The sequence below is a fragment of the Lontra canadensis genome, unplaced genomic scaffold (assembly GCF_010015895.1).
Source record: "Lontra canadensis isolate GAN:19392208 unplaced genomic scaffold, GSC_riverotter_1.0 scaffold314, whole genome shotgun sequence".
Classification (NCBI taxonomy): Eukaryota; Metazoa; Chordata; class Mammalia; order Carnivora; family Mustelidae; genus Lontra; species Lontra canadensis.
The window spans coordinates 72,475-92,953 of NW_022631308.1; the positions used below are offsets into that span (position 1 = coordinate 72,475).

The following is a 20,479-nucleotide window of genomic DNA, read 5'->3' on the forward strand; positions in this document are numbered from 1 at the left end:
GCACGGATTGCATGGAGCACTGGGTGTGGTGCAAAAACAATGAATACTGTTACGCTGAAAATAAATTTTAAAAAATTAAAAAATAAAAGTCTATGTAATTTTAAAAAAAGGTAAATTATGTAAAGTACAACTATCTTCCCATAGTCAGTCCTAAGGGAGTGGCTTTTATTTTGGATCTATACTGGAATTTTAATTTCTTAATAAACTCAAGCCAATGGTTCTCTCCTGTGATGCATAAGTTCACAGTTTTGTAATTATTATTTTAGTTATGATGGTTCCAGGAAAATGCTATTTGATGCTGATTCTTCACTTCGGTTCAGCCACTAATGGGTCATGAGCTCTGTGGTTCCAGAACTTCCATCAGCTCTTGATAACCAGACTCTGATTTTCTTAGTATTGTGATTGTTGTCATGTTTATCATGTTCTCAGCCTCTGCTTCAGAATGGCATGTGTGCAAATTTTTATGTATTTCTAACTTTGAGTTTTGCTTAACATACCAGCATGTTTAGATATTTTTTTAAAGAAGACATATTAATATCTATTCCCTGTCATCCTCTTTCCTCTCTCCTTTGCTTTTCCCACCTCAACATGCAAACATTATTTTATTGGAGACATTGAACAATTTCTTATATATTTATTATAATTTCTTGTTTCTCAATATGAAATTGGATTGAAGAAGTTTTCATTGTAGTTTAGAAACAAAAATCAGAACCAAAACTTTTACACTGGTAGGAAAACTTGCTTATGAGAGAGTTCATAGCATTAATAGGGTTTAACAAAAGGAATGGTTAAGTCTCAATTTTATGTGTGTGCTTACATAATGAATTGTATTGGGAGTCTTGCCACAAGAACTTCCACAATTAGGTCAATCCAAATGTACTATGTCACTGTCTCTGTATGAGCCATCCTTTCATTCCCATTAGCTTCTTTCTGGTGTTCCTTGCAAAAGATAAATCCTTATAAATGGCACACAGCTCTAGACCCTGACTTAACCACACTTGCTCTTCAGATAATGATTGAGAAATAGCCAAAACAACACATTAATGGTACATTATAATCTCTAGTTGAGTTTTTGAAATCACAAAAACATCTGGCTTTTTGAAGTCATGATACTTCACCTGATTTTCTGCTCACTTATTCTATCATTTATTAAGTGAAGAGTATTGAAGTCCCCTACTGTGGTATTTATGTGTTTCTTTTTTCATATTGATTAGCTTTCACCTCATGTATTTGAAACTTTTTTCTAGGGGCATTCTCATTTAGGATTGCTATATATTCTTGGAGAATGGACGACTTTGTCGTTATGAGAATACTCAAATATATATATATATATATATATATATATATATATATATATATATATATGGTATATACACATATAATATAGGTATAAACTACTTTATCCACTCATTTGTTGGGAAAACTTAGGTTGTTTCCACATCCTGGCTGTTGTGAACAAGGCTTCCATGAACAGAACAGTATCTCTATAGTACACTAGCTTTTCAAAAGAGTATTTTTATTTTCTTCAAATAGACACCCCACAGTGCAATTCCTGGATCATATGGCCATTTATTTTTTAGTTTTTGAGGAACCCCCACACCATATCTCATAGTGCCTGCACCAATTCACATTCCCACCAGCAGTGCAGCAGGTTTTCCTTTCTCCACATCCTCACCAGCATGTTATTTCTTGTGTTTTTGATACTAGTCATTCTGACAGGTGAGGAGACACTTCATTATAGTTTTGGTTTTTCTTCCCTTATGAGTGATGTTGAGCATCTTTTCAAGCGCCTCTTGGCCTCCTGTATTTCTTTGGAAAGATATCTATTTAGGTCCTCTGCTCATTTTAAATCATATTTTGGATGTTATTGTTCTTATTGAGTTCTATGAATGTTTCAGAAATTTATTTTTTATATTAATTCCTTATCAGACATATGATTTGTAGCTATCTTCTTCCATATCATGAGGCTGTTTTTCTTTTTGTTGATGTTTTCCTTTGCTGCACAGAAACATTTCAGTTTGATGTGGTCACTTTTGTTTATTTTGGCTTTTGTTGCCCTTGCCTTTGGAGTCAGATCCAAAAAAAAAAAAAAAAAAAAAAAAAAAAACTACACGACGAGGATACTACTGTCTATGCTTTATTCTAAGAGTTTTATGGTTTTAGGCTTTACATTCAAGTTTTTTAAAATACATTTTTAGTTGATTTTTGTATATGGTGTAAGATAGGAATCAGGTTTCTGTCCTTTGTATGTAGCTGTCCAGTTTTACAGTCTTTTAATAAAGAGACTGTTCTTTCCCCATTGTATGTCCTTGACTCCTTTGTCATAAATTGACCATGTATGTGTGGGTTTATTTGTGGGGTATCTATTATGTTCTGTTCATATCTGGGTCTGTTTTTATGCCCATACAATACTATCGTGATTATTATAGCTTTGTTGTATAATTTGAAATCATGGAGTGGGATACCTGCAGCTTTGTCCCTCTTTTTTCAAAATTGCTTTGGTTGCTAGGAGTGTTTCATGGCTCCATACAAATTTTAATCTAGTTCTGTTAAAAAAAAAAAAAACAACAGCATTGTAATTTTGACAGGGATTGCCTTGCATCTGTAGATTTTTTTGGGTAGTATGGTCATTTTTACAATATTAATTCTCTCAACTCATGAGAATGGAATATTAATTCTCTCAACTCATGAGAATGGAATATAAATAAATACCATTTATATGTGTCATCTCCAGTTTCTTTCATTGGTGTCTTACAGTTTTCAGTGTGCATGTCTTTAACTTCCTTAATTAAATTTATTCCTAGGTATTTTACTCTTTTTGATATACTTATAAATCCTTGGTCCTGGACGTTTGGTTTTTGGAAAGTATTGATTACCAATTCAATCTCCTTGCCAGTAATCAAACTGTTCAGAATTTCTATTTCTTATGATTCAGACTGTATGTTTCTAGGAATGTATCCATTTCTTCTAGGCTGTCCAGTTTCTTGGCTTCTCTTTTTTCTTAGTCGTCTCTTATTATCTTTTGTATTTTTCATGACATTAGTTATGACTTCTTGCCTGTTATTTGTATTTTATCTATTTGAACCCTCTCTTTTTCTTGGCTAGTCTACCTAAAGGTTTGTCAATTTTCTTTATCTTTACAAAGAACCAACTCTAAGTTTTATTGATTTTTTTTTGTATTGCCTTTATAGTCTGTATTTTATTTGTTTCTGCTTTGATCTTTATTATTTCCCCTCTTCTAACTTTGAGGCTTGTTTGTTCCTTGTTTTTCTTTTTCTCTAGTTCCTTTAGCTATAAAATTAAATTGCTTGATTGAGATTTTTCTTGATTTTTGAGGTAGGCTTGGGTATTTTTGTTTTTGTTTTTTTCTTTTTTTTTTAAATTTTTTAAATTTCTTTTCAGCATAACAGTATTCATTGTTTTTGCACCACACCCAGTGCTCCATGCAATCTGTGCCCTCCCTAATACCAAACACCTGGTTCCCCCAACCTCCCACCTCCCGCCCCTTCAAAACCCTCAGATTGTTTTTCAGAGTCCATAGTCTCTCATGGTTCATCTCCCCTTCCAATTTCCCTCAACTCCCTTCTCCTCTCCATCTCCCCTTGTCCTCCATGCTATTTGTTATGCTCCACAAATAAGTGAAACCATATGATAATTGGCTCTCTCTGCTTGACTTATTTTACTCAGCATAATCTCTTCCAGTCCCGTCCATGTTGATACAAAAGTTGGGTATTCATCCTTTCTGATGGAGGCATAATACTCCATAGTGTATATGGACCACATCTTCCTTATCCATTCATCTGTTGAAGGGCATCTTGGCTCTTTCCACAGTTTGGCAACCGTGGCCATTGCTGCTATGAACATTGGGGTACAGATGGCCCTTCTTTTCACTACATCTGTATCTTTGGGGTAAATACCCAGTAGTGCCATTGCAGGGTCCTAGGGAAGCTCTATTTTTAATTTCTTGAGGAATCTCCACACTGTTCTCCAAAGTGGCTGCACCAACTTGCACTCTCACCAACAGTGTAAGAGGGTTCCCCTTTCTCCACATCCTCTCCAACACATGTTGTTTTCTATCTTGCTAATTTTGGCCATTCTAATTGGTGTAAGGTGGTATCTCAATGTGGTTTTAATTTGAATCTCCCTGATGGCTAGTGATGATGAACATTTTTTCATGTGTCTGGTAGCCATTTGTATGTCTTCATTGGAGAAGTGTCTGTTCATATCTTCTGCCCATTTTTTTATATGATTGTCTGTTTTGTGTGTGTTGAGTTTGAGGAGTTCTTTATAGATTCTGGATATCAACCTTTTGTCTCTACTGTCATTTGCAAATATAGCCATTTGTATGTCTTCATTGGAGAATTGTCTGTTCATATCTTCTGCCCATTTTTTTATATGATTGTCTGTTTTGTGTGTGCTGAGTTTGAGGAGTTCTTTATAGATCCTGGATATCAACCTTTTGTCTGTACTGTCATTTGCAAATATGTTCTCGCATTCTGTGGGTTACCTCTTTGTTTTGTTGACTGTGCAGAAGCTTTTGATCTTGATGAAGTCCCAAAAGTTCATTTTCGCTTTTGTTTCCTTTGCCTTTGGAGACATATATTGAAAGAAGTTGCTGTGGCTGATATCAAAGAGGCTTGGGTTGTTACAAAATTCCCTCTTATAACTGTTTTTCCTGCATCTCATAGATTTTGATGTCTCATTTCGATTTTTCCTAAAGTTTTTATTTTGAAGATTTTATTTATTTATTTATTTGAGAAATAGAATGCGTTTGAGTGCACAAGTGGGGAAGGGGCAGAGGGAGAGTGAGGAGGGAGCCTGATGTGGGGCTCGATCTCAGGACCCCAAGATCATGACTTGAGCCAGAGGCAGATGCTTAACTGGCTGAGACACCAGGTGCCCCTGATAGGTCTCATTTCTATTTTCATTTGTCTCTAGGTATTTCTTCATTTCTCTTTTGACTTCTCCAATTGCCAATTGGTTGTCCAATAGCATGTTTAATTTCCACATATTAATAATTTTTCCAGTTTTCTTTCTGTAATTGAGTTCTAATTTCATACTGCTGTGGTTGGAAATGATGCTTGATATGATTTCAGTCTTCTTGAATATACTGAGACTCGTTTTGTGGCCTAACATGTGATGCATCTTGAAGAATGTCCCATATGCACCTGAGAAGAGTATGTGTTCTGCTACTTTCAGATAGAAAGTCCTATGCATGTCTTTTAAGTCCATGTGGTCTAATGTGTTGTTTAAGACTGGTGTTTCCCTATGTATTTCCTAATTGGATGATCTATCCATTGATGTAAGGGGGGGGCGGGGTCAAGTTGCCTAATTGTATTGTAGTATATTGTATTTTCTTGTGTCAGTTTCTCCCTTCAGGTCTGTTAATATTTGCTTTCTGTCCTGTAGTGCTCTCACATTTTGTACACATGTATTTATAAATGTTGCATCTTCTTGCTGGATTGGCCACTTTGTCATTATGTAATGCCCCTCTTTGTCTATTGTTACAGCCTTTATTTTAAAGTCTATTTTGTCTGAGTCTAACTACAACAGCTTGTCTTGGTTTTCACTTACAGGAAATGTCTTTTCATGGGTGCATGCACCCTCATTTTGAAGTGGATCTCTTGTAGGCAGCACATAGATGAGGCATCTGACCTTGGCATGGCTGCAGCACAGGGGGATAGGATGCTTTCCTGGATGGCTCTGGTCTAGCTGCCATATGAGGTAGAGCTGGGATTCTCCTGGCTGGCTTCAGTGTGCTGTGTTATGTGTGTGGCAGGGTGTGCCCAGTGGCACTAGTAGGTCAGAATGCCAACATGTTACCTGCCAACACCAGCATTAATAGGTAGATTGGGACTACAACAGTGGTGTCCACCAGCACTTTCATTCCCGGAAAGAGTCACAACAGGCCTCTGTCTTGCTGGAAGTCACTTTAAGATTAGTAGGTGAGTCTCTTCCACATATGGTCTAGTTTCTTTCAAAATGATGCTTTTATGCTCAGTCCCAGGCTGAGTGAATCTGTATGTGAGTCCTTTAAGAATGAATAGTCTATTCCCTACAGTTCTGTGGATGTCCTGGACATACTCCCCATCGGCTTTGAAAGCCAAGTGTCTTTCCTATGTATGTATGTTCAGTTAACCACTGTATAGTACACCATTATTTTTTGATATAGTGTTCAATGGTTCATTAGTTATGAATAACACCCAGCCCTTCATGGAACACTACATGCAGTACTGTATGGTAACTAACATAATATAATAGAAAAGTTTAAAAAAATCAGGCAAGAAACAAACAAACAAACAAACACCCAGTGCTCATCACAACACATGCCCTTTTTAGTACCTATCACTCTGAAAGCCAAGTGTTTTGGAGGCTTATTTCTCTGGTTCAGTGCCCAGGGATTGGGGTGCCTGATATAGAAGACAAGTTCCTTGCCCCTCAGGAAGAGTTCGATATCTTTGAGATCCTTCTGATTGTGTGTTGCCCTGCCTGGAGTGGTGTTTTTGGTGAAAGCATGTCTCTGCTGCTCCTACCTATCTCAGTTTAGCTCTTTTATCATTTATGGTGGGGTCACTGTTCATCTAGTTTTTGTTAGGGTCCGTTATCAAAGGAACAAGACTGAGACAAGGTGAAAGTTATTTAAAGCTTTATTTTATGCCAAGTATTAGAATTCACACTGATTGGCCAGGGGAACGAGACTGAAACAAAGTTAAAGTTATGCAAAGCTTTATTCTATGCCAAGCATTAGAAGTCAGACTGACTGGCCAGGGCCGTCTCTGAAGAGAGCGATCCCTCCCAACCTTACAGTCTACCTTTTATTGGGTAAAACTGCAACCCATATCTTGGTACCTCAACCCACAGGGTTTGTGTGTCTCTTGCTGATTGGCTAGTTTCATCTGGTCTGGTGACTTGTTATTTAAGATTACCCCATGCTAGGAACTGTTACAAACACTACTTTCCATCCTTCATGTCATCCTTCCCAAGATGGAGTCATTTTGGTTTGGGCAAGACCTTCTCACTGTTACAAACTGTACTTAGTACTGATTAGATGTCTCCATCTGCCCTGACTCATCCTCATATTCTGGGCTCTGTTATCATGAACTAGACGACTACATTTTTTTTTTAATTTCTTTTCAGCGTAACAGAATTCATTGTTTTTGCACCACACCCAGTGCTCCATGCAATCCGTGCCCTCCATAATCCCCATGATCTGACTCCCCCAACCTCCCACCTCCCGCCCCTTCAAAACCCTCAGATTGTTTTTCAGAGTCCATAGTCTCTCATGGTTCATCTCCCCTTCCAATTTCCCTCAAGTCCCTTCTCCTCTCCATCTCCCCTTGTCCTCCATGCTATTTGTTATGCTCCACAAATAAGTGAAACCATATGATAATTGGCTCTCTCTGCTTGACTTATTTCACTCAGCATAATCTCTTCCAGTCCTGTCCATGTTGATACAAAAGTCGGGTATTCATCCTTTCTGATGGAGGCATAATACTCCATAGTGTATATGGACCACATCTTCCTTATCCATTCATCTGTTGAAGGGCATCTTGGCTCTCTCCACAGTTTGGTGACTGTGGCCATTTCTGCTATAAACACTGGGGTACAGATGGCCCTTCTTTTCACTACATCTGTATCTTTGGGGTAAATACCCAGTAGTGCAATTGCAGGGTCCTAGGGAAGCTCTATTTTTAATTTCTTGAGGAATCTCCACACTGTTCTCCAAAGTGGCTGCACCAACTTGCATTCCCACCAACAGTTATGGGAACTGGTTCCCCCTTAGCCAACTACATTTTACTGGTTTCTGGACTTGCTTTAAGTAAGTTTCTCTCGGGGGCAGGGTCAATTTAAGTTTACTGCACAAACAACAAAATGGCTATTTAACCAAGATGGAGTTGCTCTGGCTAAATAGGTCCTTACAGTTTTCAGGATTCTTTCAGAGGAGGGAATTATTGCATATGCAGCCATAGGTTTGTTGTGTTTATGAAAGGAGGTGATTTCATGATCTTTCTACACCAGTTCTAAAAATAATTTTTTAAATAAAATGAAACAAAAGGGGGACAAAGATTGCAAAATGTGGAAGTGGGGACCAGTGTCTTTAAAAAAAAAAGAGGGTAATCAGAGAAGTTTTTACTATCATGGTGCCTTTTTAGCAGAGGGCTGGAAGTGAGGGCAGGGCCATGTAAATGTCTGGGAGAAGAACGTGAGGGCAGAGCCAAAGCAAATAAGATGAAAAGCTGTGACAGGTTTAAAGAAGAGCTCAGAGACAGACTAGACAACACAGAGAAGGTAGAGATCAAGGAAGGGGGATTGCTGGGAAGAGTGGAGAGCCTGGTTAGCCATGGTAAACAATTTAGACTTAACTACATGAATCGGGAAGTTCTTCTGGTGTTTTGAGCAGAGGGGTGGCACTGTCTGCCTTGTTTTAGAAGTCTCACTCCTTCTGATTTTTAAGAATAAACTGTAGAAGCACAAGGTATAAGCAGCAAAGGTCATCTAAGCTAGGAAATGAAAAAAACCCAGGAAAAGGTGATAAGTTTTGAGTAAGAGCAGGAGAGGGAGTTAGACATTGCTAGACACCAGTTAAAATTCTGAAATAGGGCCAGTGGGATTGGTTGATATGAGAGATATGGGATGTGAGTTGGAAATTAAGGATGACACCAAGAATTTTTGCTTAAGCTACTAGAGGAATGGAGTTTCCATTAGCTGGGAGAAGAAAGATTGGAGATGGGAAAAGATTAAAAGAGAATGGATAGGAGACAAGGAAAGGTCAGATGACTTTCAGACACTTGGTGTGAGCCAACCCATATGGAGTTAGACATATGAGAAGGAGTTCAGGGGAATAGGTCCAGGCTGGAAATACAAACCTGTGAGTAACCAGCATACCAATGGGATCTAAAGTCTTGAGACAATATTAACTCCAAGGAGTTAGAGAAAAGCAGAATGAGAAGATAGGGATAAATTAACAAAGAAGACATAGATACAGTGGCTCCTGAGGTAGGAGAGTTACCAGAGAATAGAGTGCCTAGAAGGCGAATGAAGACATCATTCCAATTAGGAGGTTTTGGTTTCCATCAATGTCAATTGTTGCTCTAGTGTTTGTTAAGATAAAGATTTTCTATTAAACTTTGGATGTAGAAAGTGGTCAGTGATTTATTTTTTTTTTGTTTAATTTTTTAATTTTTAAATTTTTTAAAAGATTTTATTTATTCATTTGATAGAGAACCAGGCAGAGAGAGAGGAGGGAGCAGGCTCCCTGCTGAGCAGAAAGCCTGATGTGGGGCTCAATCCCAGTACCCTGGGATCATTATCTGAGCCAAAGGCAGAGGCTTTAACCCACTGAGCCACCCAGACAACCCATTTTTTTAAAAGATTTTATTTATTTATTTGACAGAGAGAGATATCACAAGTAGGTGGAGAGGCAGGCAGAGAGAGGGGGGGATCCAGGCTCCCCGCTGAGCAGAGAGCCCAATGCTGGGCTTGATCCCAGGACCCTGAGATCATGACCTGAGCTGAAGGCAGAGGCTTAACCCGCTGAGCCACCCAGGCACCCCTACAAAGGGTTTTAATAAGAACTTGTTCACTGATAAATTATCCATATGCTGAGTACAGGCAAAAATGTCACCCCAATAAAAAGAACACAGACATGATAGCCCTTGAGAGCGGCAGAATGAAATTAAAAGTAGAGTATTCTCCTGAGATGGCAGAGGTCATTTTTTTTCACATCTATAATTTATAGTATTTTTCACCATCCCTTTGTTTGTCCATACATCCGTCATATATCATATCTTATCATGTCATGCCATGAAATGTTTCATTTGGTGCCTGTCTCTTGGGGAGTTGCATGACATTCATACTTCCTGTGAGTTTGTCCCCTGATATCTGGCTTCACCTTGACAAGTATATCGGACTCTCCCAGTGTGGTGGGGATCAGAGAGTCTGAGAAATAATGACGTCCTTTCTGCAGAAGACAAGCAGGTAACGTAGACAGCGTGTCATGGACGAACTGGTTAGACTCTCAGTTCAGTCCGTTTTCTACATCTAGTGATACATTCAAGTGATTGATTCTGGCATCAAAGTTGAAATACTTCTCTTTCTCCACTTGTGCTTCTCACATCATCCTCTATGGCGAGAGCTGACTGGTGCAGATGCTGCCTTCACCAGAACTGGGTCATTGGCTGACCTCGCTGCATCCTCGCTTGCCCTTACCTTGGGGTGTTTCCCAGGCTGTCTGTGCTTAAGTGCACTCACAGCAGCTGCTTGGCCTGTTAGCTAGAGGTCTGTCTTAATACGCCAGCTTGTGAGCACCATCAGTGGTTGTGCACCCGAGGAATAGCCAATCTGTTTAATTTGGTCCAATGTATTTAGCCCCCTTGCTTCCTAGTCAAATCACTGTGTCCATATGCTTGACTGCAGGAATCCATTCTTTTCTGTCCCCAGAACTATTCACATGATCCAAAGCAAATAACATCTCCCAGTGGATTTTACATTTTTTTACGTTGGGAAATAAAACTACTACCTTCAAAATTTTACCTTGAAAGCAATAGGATACTTGCAAAAATGTAATGGAAATGCAAACCATTGCATTCTGTGTGTGTGTGTGTGTGTGTGTGTGTGTGTGACTTTAAAACTTTAATTTTTTTAAAAAATTTTTTAAATTTTTTTTTATTTTCAGCATAACAGTATTCTTTGTTTTTGCACCACACCCAGTGCTCCATGCAATCCGTGTCCTCTCTGATAGCCACCACCATGTTCCCCCAACCACCCACCCCCTGCTGCTTCAAACCCCTCAGATTGTTTTTCAGAGTCCATAGTCTCTCATGGTTCACCTCCCCTTCCAATTTCCCCCAACTCCCTTCTCCTCTCTAACTCCCCTTGTCCTCCATGCTATTTGTTATGCTCCACAAATAAGTGAAACCATATAATAATTGACTCTCTCTGCTTGACTTATTTCACTCAGCATAATCTCTTCCAGTCCCGTCCATGTTGATACAAAAGTTGGGTATTCATCCTTTTTGATGGAGGCATAATACTCCATAGTGTATATGGACCACATCTTCCTTATCTATTCATCTGTTGAAGGGCATCTTGGTTCTTTCCACAGTTTGGCAACCATGGCCATTGCTGCTATAAACATTTAAACCATTGCATTCTTAATGATAAACCATTCTCCTGAGTATGGTGTGTGCAATCTCTGCTAAATGCTGTCCGGGGTCCCCATGGCTTCTGCACCCTCCCCACACCTCCCATAGGTCTGATGGTCCATTTTTTTCATATTCTGGACATATACATGATATCATCTAAGGATACTATCATATTTTAAAAGGAACAAAAAGAAAAAGATATAATTATTTTATGTTGTTAACAGTAAATATAAACAAACCAAAAGCAATAACAGAAATATTGCCGAACTATCTCATTTCTAAAACAGCTTCATGTGTTTGACATTTTGAGTTCTTTGATTTAAAAATAAAGCAAGCCTCGCAAACCTACTACAAGCTGCTCTGGGCCAAAGAGCGTGCTGTCTGTACAGCTGAGTTAGTGGCTTCTCTGCTGGTTCACTCCAACCCACATTCCAATGGCTGTAGGCCTCCCTACAGCTTTCCCAACGTGAAGAAGTCACTTTGGGTGGAGAGACTTGTCCCTAACAAAATAAAGAACGTGACCCCTGAGGCCATTTCACTAAACCATAGCTAAAACTAGACAAATAAGAGTTCTTCCCTCATTAGACGATAGCAAAGTTTTGTTTTCAGTTTCTGATTCTTTTTCTTTTTTTAAAGATTTTATTTATTTATTTGACAGACAGAGATCACAAGTTGGCAGAGAGGCAGGCAGAGAGAGAGGAGGAAGCATGCTCCCCGCTGAGCAGAGAGCCCAATGTGGGGCTCGATCCCAGGACCCTGAGATCATGACCTGAGCTGAAGGCAGAGGATTTAACCCACTGAGCCACCCAGGTTCCCCTTCAGTTTCTGATTCTTTAAACTGTGCGTGGGAGCTTAAGCTAATGAAAATCTGTGAAGGAAAGGATTTTTCAGGTTTAGGGGGGAATCTAATCTTTTTCATAAGTAATTAAAAAATACACAGGCCTTTTCTCTGTAGAGCACAGCTGCACTGCCAGTTTGCTAAGTGGCTTCAGATCCATGCGGGGCCTGTCACTGGGTGGCTACTTGGGCTCCTAAGGATGGAGGTGAGGTTTCTGTTCAAGGTATGTCTTTGGTGTCTGCAGGGCACTGGAAGGCCTCTGTATAGGCTCTGCAGAGCTGTGTGTGGGTATTCAGATCGGTTTCTGAGGTGTGTCTGAGAAAAGTCTGTGTGGATCTCTGTCACAGGTCTCTGTGAATTCTCTTGGTCTTGTCCACTGTGAGAATTTCTGCATAAGGTATGTGTGGGAGGGCTTTGAAGATCATCCCTGGACATGGTGTTCATGAGGGCTCTTGATGTTGGCCCCTATCAGAGGTCTCTGTGTAGGATCTGTGTGGGCTTTGTGTGGGTCTCTGTATGAGTCTCTGTGGGAGGTCTTGGTGTAGGTCTCTGTCAGAGGTCTCTGCACAAGGTCTCTTGGCATGGGGCTTTCCCTTTCTGGCCCTCTTGTACCATCTGGTAGGAGAAGGGCAAGGGGACTTGCTCCTTCCTGTTTCTGGCTGTTCCACCAGCCTCCTGTCTGTGGCACTTCTACCAACAGGAGCATGGGGTGCATGTCTGACTCCTCAACTCCCAGAACTGATGCCACTGGGAGGACCTAGCAGCAGCCAGGTTCAGGACTCTGCTCTGGGCCACTCTCTCCTGAGCTTCCAAGGGCCTGGGGCACTCTCTGTCCTTGTACCACCTCCCCCGGGTCCTGATTACACTGTCACTGCTGGTCCACCCTGGGTACTTAGAGGCAGGACCTGGCTCCAGGGAGAAGCTGCAGCAGAGGACTGCACCCACTTTGTCCCCCACCCCAGATACATTCCCACATGGGGTATCCTGAAAGCATGAGGGCGGGGCCATGCCTGCTGCCATCTAGATGGGGATCCAGATGGGGATCCCTCCACCATGTGAGTGATGTGTGAGGGGCCCTGGAGGATGATGTTGGGCTGGGAGCAGGGCACATGGGGGGGGCCCTCCTGGACTGCACCCTCATTCTGGACACGTCCCTTCCAGCTGGGGGTGGGACAAGCCCTTCTGGGCTCTGGGATAACCATGACCAGGAGCCAGGCCAGTCCCTTGGCCTCCAAGTCCCCACCAGTCCCCTGGGAGCCATCCTTGGACAACACGTGTATGTAAAGGTCACAGACCACAAGTCCGTCCTGGGACCCGCATTTCTACAAGCTTATCAAATTGTGCAGAAGTTAACTTCTCTGCCTGAAGGCCTTGCTGCCTCTGGGAACCTGGCCCTCCATGTGGGAGCTCAGGTGGCTTCTGTACAACCCCCACCCCACCGCCTCCACCACCCCGCCCCTGGACTTGGCAGCTGGAGTGGGGTGGAAATCCTGTGGGGACAGTCCCAGGGCCTCTAACTTCTCCCCTCTGGGCCCATAGGTGGCAGTGGGACACCAAGAGTCCTCAGTCATCACACCAGGCATGGGCTTACCCTGTCACTTGGCCTCCTTCCTGGCCTCCCACCCTCAGCGCAGGGTCCCCCTGCCCACAGCCACACCCCCTCCATCCCCCAGAAGGGGAAGGGGGTGCTGGTGAGCGGGCCCCTTCTGTGCCCTGGGGCCAGGCAGGCTGGTGTCTGGAGGTGTCTTTGGCACCCCACACATCCTCAGCACCGGGAGCAAGCTCGTCCCTTGCTGTTCTGAGTGTAAGAGGGGCTGCATGGAGCTAAGATGGGATTCTCTGGGAAGAGAAGGCTCCTGGGGTGGCCATCCTCTACAGGAGGATGGGGGTGGGGGCAGGATTTCTCACCTCTGCCCCACAGGAGACGGGGATGGGGGCAGGATTTCTCACCTCTGCCCTCAGGGCCAGCCTTGCATCTCCCAACTGCGGGCCCCACTCTGATCTAGAACTCCATCTTCCTGGAGCCTGAGCAGGATTTCTGCCTCAGCAGACCCTCCCTCCAGCCACACAAATTTCAGGTGGAGGGAAAGCAGGAGAGGATGGGCAGAGCAAGGTCCCACTCTGGGTCTTGTTCACCTTGTCGTGGAAATGGAAGGTGTGTGAGGAAGGGGGCGGGGGTGAACCCCAAGGTCACTGGCCCTCCAAGACCCCATTCCTTCTGGAAGCCAAAGCAGGCCCTCGGGGAGAGAAAACCCTGATCCCCCCCCCCCCACCAGGGCACACACAAAGTCCAGCACCACTCATGAGAAAAGAAACAAACATATATTTTTGGGAAACAATAAAAATTGTGGCATGGGGAAGTCATTAGCACACAGAGGATGTGCTAATGTGAGAAAAAATGGGCTTTCTTTGCATATACTTGATTTTTTCTTGAAGGAAATCTTTCTGACCAGGAAAGATGTGTGAAGCGTTCTCTGACTGATAGGTTGAGACATATTTTCGAAGACTGCATGTAGGATAATGGTGAAATCGACCTGAGACACATGCCACCATCGGCTGGTGCTGGCCGGGTCTGCCTGGGGGCCCCAGGTCCCTGGGGAGGCTTTCCCATTCACCATTCCTCTCTCTGGTCAGCTGGCTCTTGCTATGGCAGCTAAGACCCTTGGGGGTACCTTGCTGATTGGAGACTATCCCTCCCATCACTCTCTTCTGGTCTGTGGAGGCAAAAGCCCTGTGGGGGCAAGAATGCCTATGTACTGGGGCCTGCAATTCCTTGTGCTGATATATCTCTGAGGCCCTAATTCCTTGGTGGAGTCCCAATTTTTCCACCAGGATTTGTCCCACAGCTGTCACGATCGTCTGAGTTTCGGCAGCCCTGTTGTCCATAACCGATCTGCTTCTGACTGGCACCCAGCTCTGGGCAGGAGCCGATGCAGGCTTGCCTTTTTGAAGGGGGCCTTCCAGTCCTTTGCTTTTTTTATTGGGATTAAGGCACTGCAGAAAATTCTTCATCCTTTGTCTAAAGTGGCTTTCCAGAAAAACATGTCCCTTTTCTGGTGGCATGAGCCGGAGGTATTTGCTCCCAAGGCTCTCTCCTGATCCTCTGACCTGGGGAGGGTGGCCTATCTTGCTAGCTTGGGAAGCCCTGATTTCCAGTTGTTCTGTACACCTGTCTTCATTCTCTTCTGGTTTGGGTCTCTTCTGGTCCTTTCCCTCATCAGTTGTCTCACTGTTGCTCTGGATGTCACTTGGTTCCTCAACCTTTGGTCCACAGGGCTCTTGCTGCCCCTCACTGCTCGATCCACTTGAACTAAGGTTATGTGACACTGGGGAAGCTGGTGTCTCTCCACTGGAACATTCCGTTTGGGAACAGGAGGGTGGCTCTTGAGTGGTCAAGCTGTCTGCAGCAAGGACTCTAGTGTGAGAGTCTGGCAGGAGCACATTGGTGCCACTGTCTTCAACAAGCACACAAGTGGCAAAATCTGGAAGGAGGATGTCACTGGGAGAATCTTGAGGAAGCACACCAGTGGTATGGCCTTCAGGCTGGTTCTCCGACTCTATCTTCTCTTGGAGCTCAACTTTACTAACCTTTGTTTTAAGGCTTACCTCCTCTGGATCTTGAACAACCGACACTGTAGATGGTGAGGGGCTTTTCCTAGCACCTGGATATCCTGATCTCCTCAGATCCACATAAATGGCTGGTTTGTTGGCCAGCCCACTGGGTCTTAAGACAACTTTCCAAGCAGGGGCCTTCTTGGCCTCCATCACCTCTGTGGCCCCTTCAGACCTTGGAGTTTGGGACCTGAGCTTCATCTTCAGTGTTGCTACCATGTCTGGTGAGGCCTGACCCCCACTATCCTCTTTTAGCTCATTCCTGGCCATTGCTAAACTTGGACTTGGTTCCAGGTTGTCTTTCTTGGCCCCTATAACAGTCTTGCTGTGCAGGGTTCTGTTTGGGAGGCTGAGAATGGAGGCCTGAGAAGGTGATCTGCCTTCCTGTCTTGATAAAGACATCTCTGAGGACTGATGGCCATCACCAGGTGAAATCCCTCCCAGAGCCTGCTGGATTTGCTCACATATGGGTGAGGAAACAGGCAGGGGACTCCCTGAAGTGGGATCAGACTTTTCAGTTATACCCTTCTCTCCTGGATGGGGCTGAGGTGGTTTCCCCAAGAACTTGTAAAATTTGGCTTTTGAGGGGGCCCCAGGTACAAAGGTGGATGAGCACAGAAAGGAGTACTGGGGAAAGGGCAAGTGTTGAGCTTCACGTGGTTTGAGATCTATGGGCTCAACAGTTTGGAGAGGTAGGTCCCACTTACGCCTCACTCGAAAACTTACGATGTGTGTTTCCAGCTTCTGCTGAGTGTTAGGACAAAGGAAGGACAGTTCATGGGAGGTGTTTACGCAGGGCTTCCGATCCTTCAAGGGTGCTAGATTTCTGATAGCCATGTGGGGTTGGGACTTGGGAAAAGCATGGTTGGCCACAAACCAGGATCGACGCACAGTCACAGGGATCAGACCTTTACTGATCTGTCCCAATTTCCTGTGCAAATGAACCTTTAAAGTTTTTTCTAGATGTTTCTTATCTGGGCCCCTGGCTAAGTATTTTCCTGGATCACCCTCCAAGGCCCCTATCAAGGGTCTTCCAAACTCCTTCTCAGAGTTGGTTCCCAGAACCTTCACTGGGAACCTACCTGAGATCCTGGAGAGACCTGTTGGTGTCCTCTTCAGACACTGCCATAGACCCTTACCAAAGTTCTTCTCTAGTTGGAATCTTGCTTGATACTTCCTGTGGTATCTGGACCTGGTCCTCCATGTAGCTTGGCTGCTTTTGCCCTTAAACACAAAGGGCCTTGAGAGCCCCTGCTCTCTCTGTGCCTGACTCACCCCCAGGGATTCATCCTGAGGCCACCTCAGTTCCAGAGACAGCTGAACCTTGTGGGGTAAGCTGCTTTGCTGTTTATCCCTGCTGAGCTTCCTCTGAAGCTGTGGCTTCTGGATATTAAAGATGACAAAGTCCCCTTGAAAAGTGGAACCTGATCTGTGGGCCCAGGAGGCCTGGTGGTCCTCCAGAAGCTTGGGAGGGACTTGGCTAAAGAATTTTGGAGATCTTTTCTCCATAGTGGGTAAAGTCTTCCCCCTTCCTTGTTGCTTTGGCAACAAGGGCCACTCTAGATGTTGCATTTTAGTTGGGATAAAGGATCGTGTCTTATTCTGGGATGTAGCACAAGATTCCCCACTGGTCCTCCTCTGGGATGGGAGAGAAGGTGGTCTTATTGGGACAGAGGTTGGAAGGGGGACCTGGGGCTGGGGCAAGGTTAGTGTTGAGGGTTGGGGTTGGATCCCACGGTGGAGCAATGGTGGGGCATGGGAAAACTGTGAAGATATTTGATCCTGGTTTAGAACTGGCAAGCAATTAGAGGTCCCATTGAATAAAACAGAGGGAGACTGTAGTGGAGAAGAGTGAGTAGAGAACAAGGCAGTGGCCACCAGGGACTCACTGTGCAGAGAGGGGAGACCCCAGAAGAGCTGGCTGCGTTTCCATTGCAAGTGGTCTTCCAAGACCTTGGGAGATGAAAATGGCTGAGGTTGGGCCAGTGGCTCTGCTTTGTTTTTCATGTTCCAGGATGATGGCAGGGTGGTGGTGTTCTGCTCAGCACCCAGCAGCTTCCACAGAGTCCCCCAGAAGCTCACGCGGTCATCTGGGCACCACTGTTTCAAAACTGACCCAACCTTTTCTTTCTCCTTCCAATTCTTCGGTTCTACCCTTTTGCTGATTAGTAGTTCAAGGAGCTTCTGGACATCCGGACTGACAAATGAAGGGTTATGAGTCTCTATCTGCCTGTTAGTAAGGCCACCCCAGAACGAGGCATCTGGTGGGTGGCAGGATATGTGTTCTCGCTGGCACTTGTGCTGTAATGTGCCAGGCAAGAACAAGGACTTGGTACTTTCCCACCACCAGGAAAAGGATAAAATGCGGTAGCTGGCATGGCCAAGGCCTGAGATGGCTGGAATGAGAGAGGCCCAGTAGGAATTACCTGGAAGAAAGTTCTTTCTCACTGTGTCTGGTAGTATTTTTTTTAAGTTAGTTTGCTCTTCTTGAGGTCTCGCTGGCAGGGTGGAGACCAGTGGCCAAGGGGGCCCTGTCAGTGGAGCACAAGCAGGTGATGATGCCGTGGCAGGATCAGCATCTTCCACAGGCTCCCTGCATGGCTGACAGGCTCCAGCTGGCACCCCTCGGTGCACCTGCCCAGGGGCTGCTTGCTGTAAGGACTGGTGAAAGTCCCCCTGGTCAGAGAGCCTTGCCAGGTGGCTGCGGGAGATAGGAGGTGTGAGCTGTCCCTGCAGCAGCCCGGGGCCGGGAGGGGACCCCACGGCCCTCCATGCCCCACACCCACATCACAATGCTCCTGCTGTCCCTCAGCCTGGGCTTTGGTCACAATCTGTCCCACGGCTCCTCCCAGCCCCCACAAACAGCCCCAGAGGCCATTCCCTGCAGCTCCGGGGGTCACACCCTAGACTTGGGGAGGCCCACCCAGGGGAGAACGGGGCAGATTCTTTACCTTTGCAGAAGGGAGAACAGGTCCTGAACCTCTTCCAGATCCTGTAGGCAATCTCTGAAAACTGGAAACAGGAGACCGGGTCACAGAGGAAGGCAGGGCCCAGGGGTCTTACAGGAGACTGGGTACAATGTCCCTTTAGGGGAGACCTTTGGGGGATTGGACTTGGAAGCCCCAAAAAGCACTGTCCAAGGCCACGTGCCCACAGAGTGATTACAGGGTTCATTTTGGGGATCGCTATGTCTTTTCCAAAGTGTTTTCTCACTCATGACCTTGCTGGGGGAGGAAGGACTGCATGGCCTCACAGAGGAATCCGAGCCGAGTTGAAAAGCTTGTCCACAGGGGGAGCAGGAGGTCCCGCCCCTAGTCCAGGCTCTGGGGCCCCTGCTGGGCGACACCCGTTTCCAGCCACTCAGGGCTTTGTTCTGGCACAGAATCTGGGAAGCCTCTGGGTTGTGCTCTCCCTCCCAGGAGCCCCCAACCTGCCACCCAAAGCTTTCTTTCCTGAGGGATGGGCTCAGGCTCTGGTGTCCTGAAGATGGTGGGACTGGGCCTCAGAGCAGGTGGCACAGTGTAACTGGGGCATGCAGGGGTGAGTGGCGGATGCTCACCTTTCAGAGTCTGGCTTTTCTGGCTTCTGTTGCTCCTTCTCTGTGGCTCCGCTTGGTACTGAGATAAGAGAACACGGGGAGGCTGGGACCCCCGCCCCAGCAGCAGGTGCTCACTGCTCATGAATAGTGTGACTTCCTACATTTAACTAAGGGGGGGTGGACTGTGATTTTCTTTAGTTTTACTCGTTTCCTTTTCAAAATGGATACAAATATTTCCAGTTTTCCTTCTTTGAAGAATGTACAGAAGGATATTCTATGTGAGAAGTTTACCACTGTTCCTCTGTTCAAGAAACACACACAATCCCAGACCTGGTGGTGCAGCTGGACTTTTTCATATAGGACCCCACTTTCCAAGGCCAGAGCCCCACTCTGTCTGATGCTTGGGACCTCCTGGGCTCAGTACTGCCCTCAATCATCCCTGAAGGGGGAACATTCACCTGAAACATCTGTCCTGGGATGGCAACTGGCGACTCGGTGCTCAGGGGCCTGACCTCCACTAGAGAGGCAGCTTTTAGCCTCCAGTCCTCGGCCACCAGTCATTGTGTTTGGTACGCTGTCCTGGACCCCTCCACCACACCTGGACTCCGGCCCGAGATCTTTGGGGAGAAATCCTCGTGTCCCTCTAACCCCTGCCTCGTCTGGCTTGTCCTGGGAGGATGGTGGTCTACTTTCTCCTGACAATTCTATTCTTGCCCATTTCAGGAGTCTCTCCAGTGACTCAGAAAAGTGGAAAGAATAATAGAAAAGATGATAGAATCACACTCTGCTGGGTCTGGGCCGAGGGTTCCTTACCTTCCTGCTCTTCCTGTGTTTCTTGCCTGGTGGTGAGGATGGATCAGGATGGAAATAGGAAAGTAAGAAGACAAAGAGCCCCAGTCCACATACGAAGGCAAGGATGGAATTAACTGCCCAGATAGTGGGACTGGAGCTCAGCCAACCATCAATAAAGAATTCCTGAGGGAAGAGATAATTCTCCATCTCTTTCCTCATCAGACATTAGTGTCTGATCGCACTGCTGCCCTCAGGCAACTGAGCCCTGAGAGTTAGTGACCGATCGCACTGCTGCCCTCAGGCAACTGAGCCCTGGGTGTGGAGGTGCAGACACAAGCCCCACGCCCACATCACAGAGCTACTGTCTGGTCACAAAGAGCTCCTGAGGGAGGGGGAGGGGATAGAAGAGAAGCAGCCCCTCCCCCCACCCTGTAGCTCCATCCCTCCACCCTCCAAGGCCTCCGAGTTCCTCCCCTCAGCAGACACCAATCTCTTCTCTGTATCTATGAATCTGAGTTTCTTTTTTTTTTAATTCTACATACAAGTGAAACCATA

At 45.1% G+C, this 20,479-nt stretch overlaps 1 protein-coding gene across 1 annotated transcript; it reads right to left on the bottom strand.

The window, feature by feature from the left end:
* Positions 1 to 14,314: 14,314 nt before the first annotated feature.
* On the bottom strand, positions 14,315 to 20,274 carry LOC116862734 (spermatogenesis-associated protein 31E1-like). Its single transcript, XM_032850142.1, has 5 exons — positions 19,946 to 20,274; positions 19,154 to 19,211; positions 18,546 to 18,606; positions 18,026 to 18,295; positions 14,315 to 17,791 (listed from the first exon to the last, which is right to left on the bottom strand). Exons 1-5 carry the CDS (start codon positions 20,141 to 20,143, stop codon positions 14,347 to 14,349), a joined length of 4,032 nt encoding a protein of 1,343 aa, XP_032706033.1. The 5' UTR covers positions 20,144 to 20,274; the 3' UTR covers positions 14,315 to 14,346.
* Positions 20,275 to 20,479: the final 205 nt, after the last annotated feature.